General features: G+C 35.2%; 1 protein-coding gene across 1 annotated transcript; it reads right to left on the reverse strand.

Annotated features, from left to right (window-relative positions):
* Nucleotides 1-2,373: 2,373 nt before the first annotated feature.
* Nucleotides 2,374-4,130, reverse strand: LOC108995846 (1-aminocyclopropane-1-carboxylate oxidase 3-like). The gene is made up of 4 exons (XM_035694559.1): nucleotides 3,944-4,130; nucleotides 3,575-3,801; nucleotides 3,059-3,392; nucleotides 2,374-2,819 (listed from the first exon to the last, which is right to left on the reverse strand). The coding sequence occupies exons 1-4, from the start codon at nucleotides 4,046-4,048 to the stop codon at nucleotides 2,529-2,531; spliced, it is 957 nt and encodes a 318-aa protein (XP_035550452.1). The 5' UTR covers nucleotides 4,049-4,130; the 3' UTR covers nucleotides 2,374-2,528.
* Between the last annotated feature and the right edge of the window lie 2,146 nt (nucleotides 4,131-6,276).

A 6,276-nucleotide genomic window follows, 5' to 3' on the forward strand; every position in this document is an offset into this window, starting at 1 on the left:
TACAAATCTAATGGGTGTTAACTTAATTAATTTGCTCAGTTATCATACATATATGGGGTCACCCTAGCTCACTACACACACCAAAATATGTAGGAAATAAAACTTTTACCATTATCACCCCTCTCTATATTAATTACCTACTCACTTCTACAACATCACCTCATACTACTATTACCATTATCATAACTTCCATGTCTCTCAAGCAAACTCAAGATGTGGTCCTACACAAATTTTACATAAGCTCATCAGTTGCAAGATCCATCCGATTTTACTTACACATATTTTACAAAAACTCATCATCACAAAATTATACAGATTTTACACAAACTCATCAACACGAAATTACACAGACTTTTCACAACCATATCATCACAACATTACAAAGATTTTACACAATCAAATCATCACAAAATTACATAAATTTTATGCAATCATATCATCACAAATTCACATTTTCTATTTTCCATTTCTACTACCAAATTACACAAAAATCAACTCAAATACAGAGATAAGAAGATGAGAAGAAAAGAGAGAGAAGACGAAGGGAGAAGAGAGAGAGAGGCTTACTGTGGACTACGGCCTGCGGAGGTGGTTGGGGAAGGGTGGTTGACTGGGTGAGGTCCCACGACCGTGGGGTGGGGGGGTCAAAAACTGATAAAGACGATACTGATCACGACGAATGGCATACATGTCAGCAGCATTGGCATCCTTCCAGTATGGGTCAGAAGTATCAATCTGATTTCAAATGTGATGAAGGCGATCAAAGAATTCATTGATGGATTGACCAAGCTCTTGTTTGAGCTGATACAACTTGACCACAAGCTCGTACTCTTTAAACCCATAAGGGGTAGCATAATGCGTGGCTAACATAGTCCAAGTAGATAGAGCATCATTAACGCTTCCAAGTTGGTTGGAGATAATTGGAATGAAGATGTAGAGCATCTAAGTAAGGATCTGGTGATTATGGTTATCCCATTTGAGAAGGCGTTGTTGAAATTGCTCCGCTTGTTCATTTTTTTTTGCACTGGCTTTGTCCAATCACTCGTGCAATAGAACCGAAGTTCACGGCCTTTAAGAAAGTCGCGAAAAGACAGAGGCCACACAAAATAGTTTCTACCATTTAATATAATATGAATAGGACGGCGAATCTTGTTGTCTTGAACCATTATGAAACTAGATATGCAAAAATAGACTGCAGAAATGAGATCAGCACAAGAAAATATGCATAAAAGAAAAAAAAAGTCAATGTTGTGGTCAAAGTCAATGGTCAATAATATTGACATGGAAGGCTACTAACGTAGTAGGATGACATGGTTGTTGACAAGACTAGGACTAACGTGGCAGTTGCTGGTGATGAGTCAAGTGATTCCTAGGTGAGGAAGGGTATATTAAAAAGAGAGGTTTGTCAAACCTTGGTTAGATAGTGACTGCCAATTCCAAGTGGTGGTTAGAAGCCTGTGATTCGGCCAAGTGTTGTTTTTATTAACATTGATGAACAAAAAATTTAACAGAGGTCTTATTTCTAAATATAAAATACTGCAAATTTAAACAAAATATGATTTTTTATTATTTGCTTCCCTCCTAATAGATGGTACCTACCTAGATGGAAAAGAAGAAACATCAATTTAGAATTTTTCTAATTGCTTGACCGAATTGGATGGTCAATACAAAAGTCCACGTTATCCAAAAGTCCTCTGTAAGCAAAATTAAATATTATAAGACCCACATGAGATCATCCAAATTAATTAGATGATTAAAGATGATCTGTATTTGTGAAGACATCCACGCTCGAAGGAGAAGATCATGGTAGATTGGATGTGGACTCCTCAATAGTGCGGATATGATCATAAGAAGCAAGTTGGCAACGATGGTGGGAATTTGTCGAAACGCTAGCGGTAGTGCTTTATGGACCATCGAATCAACAATTATGGATACCCAACATCTCCTATCCTCAAACCACAAATCATGTTTGTGGGGTGCATCGGAGTATGACCCTCTTGGATTTGATTCCAAAACAAATTTTCTACCATGATTTCCCCTGTATCCCCCACAAAACACCCATTATTTTGATGTCATTCTCTTCGGTTGTTGCTCATTAACAATATAAAAGAAGAGAGATAACAAAGACAGAAACGCTAGATCGATCTCCCGAAAAAATTTCAGATTGATATTACTTTATTTCCGGTGAGAACTGTGGTGTATTATACGTTGTTGACGTATAAAATTAATTAAAATGTACCGCATGATCAATAAGTGTGATTGAGGATGACAACATTAATTGTAAATAATAACATTGTTATCAAATTTTAATATTATTTTGTTGGGTCATATACCACAAATATTATAAGATAGAAAGATGGAGAGAGTGACAGATAACAAACATCGAACCAGTTGTTCCAACAAGACAATGTTAACAAAGTCACATTCTACAAATAATCAATTCATAAACTTCAAAGTATGTTTAGGAAGCCACCACATATAGAATATAAGACAATTATTCATTTTCTCTTCAACTAGAAAATTTGCTCTCAAGCTGTTGGAATTGGACCCAAGCCACCTGTTGCCCTCATGGCTTCAAATCTTGGCTCCTTGGCCTGGAACTTGAGGCCAGCATACAGCTTCATGTAGTCGTCAAACACGAATTTTGGGTAAACATGGTGCTTCTCCTCATCATCCACCTCTTTCTCTACCAGTGCTGGTGCTGGATAAATTACAGCATCACTGCCAGGGTTGTAGAATGAAGCTATTGACATTCTGTTCCCATCAGTTTGGGCTATCACTCTGTGCAGCACACTCTTGTACTTCCCATTGGTGATGACCTATGCATATACATTCAAGATCAGTTTAATGTCATCATATTAATTGTACTGGGACTCATTATAGGCTAGCCAATGTGGTGTGTGTTGGGTGTGTCGATAAACAGACTTGCATGAGATCCTGGTAAGATAACTTGTTGATTGTTGATCATCTGACGCTCCTCCAAAAGCTCTGTTTTTTTTTTTTTTTTTTCCTCTTATTACAACAAATTATTATAAAACTTAATATCTTATATATATACCTCGAGCTGGTCACCAAGGTTGATGACAATGGAATGGCGCATAGGAGGCACGTCAATCCAGTGACCATCTTTGAGAAGCTGGAGACCGCTGACCTTGTCATCCTGGAAGAGAAGGATAATGCCACCAGCATCGGTGTGGGCACGGAGACCCTTGATCAGCTCTGGCTTTGGGCATGGAGGGTAGTTGCTAACCTTGGTTCCAAAACTTGGACCTTTTGTTCCACACACTGCCTTTTTGAGGTAACCTTTCTCTAGTCCAAGATTCTCATCTAACAGCTCTAGGAGTTCCTCTGCCAGTTTTTCCAACTTCACTGCAAATTCCTTCATGATCTTCCTGCAATATTATTCATATTTGAGATGTTCTAAATATTATTTTGGATGTCCAAAACACTTCTGAATACATGAATGGAAGTCATCTCAGATATAAGTTCAGGCGTACATATCTCATATTAGTTTCTTTCTTAAAAAAAATGTCTTCCACGATATTTGTGCACAAATTGCAGACTCTTTACATACCTGTAATCATCTTGGAGGTCTGGAATCTCAGAGATATTGGAGTAGGGGAGATGGCGTAAGTGGAAGGTGCTCTCCCAATCCATGTCATGGACCTCAGCCTGAACACCCTCTAGACCCTTGCTTGCCATCAGTTGCTTGAACCTTTGCTCCATGCACTTCTTGTAGTGCTCCTTTGTCAACCTCTCCACAGCGTCCATTAACTCATGGGATATGCCATGATTAAGCAACTGCATATACATATAGAAATTTCAGAAAGGAACGCAAAACAGTACTTATAAACCCATAACTGGAATTGTAAATTAATAAGCAACTCAATAATGGATGAATAGCAAGGCTTAGGTCCAGCAGAGTACTGATACTGATAGCTACCTCAAAGAAACCCCAGTTTTCGCATGCATCTTTGATCTTCTCCATGGTTGCTCCTCTCTCCTCACCGTTTAGCTTCTCCAAGTTTATCACTGGGAAGTTCTCCATCTCTCTTTCTCTCTCGCTCTCTCTCCTCCTAAAGCAAGCAAACTGTTTTCTTTTTTTCTCTAAGCAAGTAAGCAAGCCTGAGTTCGATGCTGTGCTGTGAGTTCGGTGGTATTTATAGGGGTTAAATGCAAAGGGAGTCGTGAGGAAAAGGAACAGCTGTGAACTGGAACTCGGGTGCTATCCATATATTTTATCATCTTTAATCGACGACGTGACTTATTATTCTAAAGCAAACTCAAGTAGTATTTTACCATTGGAATTAATTGTACGAACCTGCTAAGGTCGCTTTGCTTTGTTGAACCGTCTCCTACGTAATGCGGTTGGACCGCACCTTCGTGGCTCCAATTTTGACCGATCATATGACACTAACTATAGGTCCATAGCTTGCCACAATTTCCTCTAAATATGAAATATTTAATAGATAAAAAAAAATTACACAAAAATAAATGTGTAAAGTAACCTAACTTGATTGATTCATCAAAATTATTTTTATTATAAAATATTCATAAGATCAGTAAATTAAAACATAAATAAGAGTAAATTAAAATGTGAGTTTTTGTCTAAATACTAAGCTCGTTTGTTTTTAGAGATGAGATAAGATGAGTTGAGATTAAAGTTAAAATGTTGAATAAAATATTGTTAGAGTATATTTTTTAATATTATTGTTATTTTGAGATTTGAAAAAGTTGAATTGTTTATTTTATTTTGTATAGAGATTTGAGAAAGTTGTAATAATGAGGTGAGATGAGATGGGATGAGATGAGATGAGATGTTTTTAAAAAACAAACAAGTATTTCTCAATATTACTCATTTACGTCTAGTATCTCTCAATATTACTCATTTACGTCTAGTATTTCTACTCAACATCTATCATCAATATTAATTTAAGCGTAAATTAATGTTTTATATGTCTTTTACGTTTACCAGACAAGAATGGGAAATACTGGTGATGATGATCAACCAATCGCATAGCTCCTCATGATGTAGTGTGTCGTTAGGTTGGTAAAATAGTATGTATGCATGCATAAAATGAGTAGTACTGTCATACCAGGGCCTGCTCAATAGGTTCGGATGCCTAAGTTAAAATTTTGATTGAGGTTTTTATTTTTATTTTTAAATTTATTTTAATTTTAATTTTTACGTTTCTTTTTTATTTAAAAATAATTTTAATTATTTTGTAAATTAATATTATTGATTAAGATTTTATATTACCTTTTCAACTAATAATCTTAATCTTTACTAGAAAACTTTCAATTGAGAGAGGATTTTATCGAATCTAGTTTTACAAGATGCGCACATGCTTGAGACTCTTTGTGGCTATTTGGAAAGAGAAAATATACTTACAACCGTGAATTGCGTAACCGCCGCGTAATCGCTTTGAAAAAAATGAATAAAACATGGAACCCACATGAAAAAAATTAATTTTTTAATAGTAGACCCCACTCTTTTTCAAAGCGATTACGCGACGGTTACGCACTTCACGGTTGTATATAGAATTACTCATTTGGAAATATAACTGTTCTCAGGTTTTTTAAGATATTCTTAAATTCAAAATTTTCTCTTTTATTTTTTAAAATTCAATAAAATATCTTAACTCAAACTATTTCACTACTATTTAATGATATTATGAGACATTCTTAATATCTAAATGAACCCTATAAGCAATTATAATCATTATTGTCGATAAAATTCTATAAATAGCCTGCACATGCATTTGGAAAAAAGTGGCCCTTGCCTCTTCAGAGAATCATACTGCAAAAATTTTATGAATATTTGAAAATTAGATTTTGCTGTTTACAATTTTCACATTATATATTAAACTAATAATGAAAAAAAAGAAGTATATTCTTAGGAGAGTAATTGAAATAATTATTATGTGAGATATTTTTAAAACTAATAATGACATAATATCTATTTGATACTTTTGATGTTCTCTTATTAAGTTAATTAATAATTTTAATTGGTTTTTTTTTTTCTTTTTAAAAAATTCTAGTTTAGACTTTAGTTTTTGTGGGGGGCTTAGGCAATTACCTAATTAAGTCGCCTAGATAGTGGAAGAGTCGGCCTGTGTTATAGGCACATTAAGAGGTAATTTTTCACCAGTTTGAGCTCTGGAATAGATGTTATTGAAATAATCACATGGTGAATTACTGAATGGAGTCCTTCTTCGATTTTGGTAGGTATTGATGGAGACAGACCAAGAAGGACCAAAAATAGAACTAGCTGTG

Source organism: Juglans regia, chromosome 10 (genome assembly GCF_001411555.2).
Source record: "Juglans regia cultivar Chandler chromosome 10, Walnut 2.0, whole genome shotgun sequence".
Lineage (NCBI taxonomy): Eukaryota > Viridiplantae > Streptophyta > Magnoliopsida > Fagales > Juglandaceae > Juglans > Juglans regia.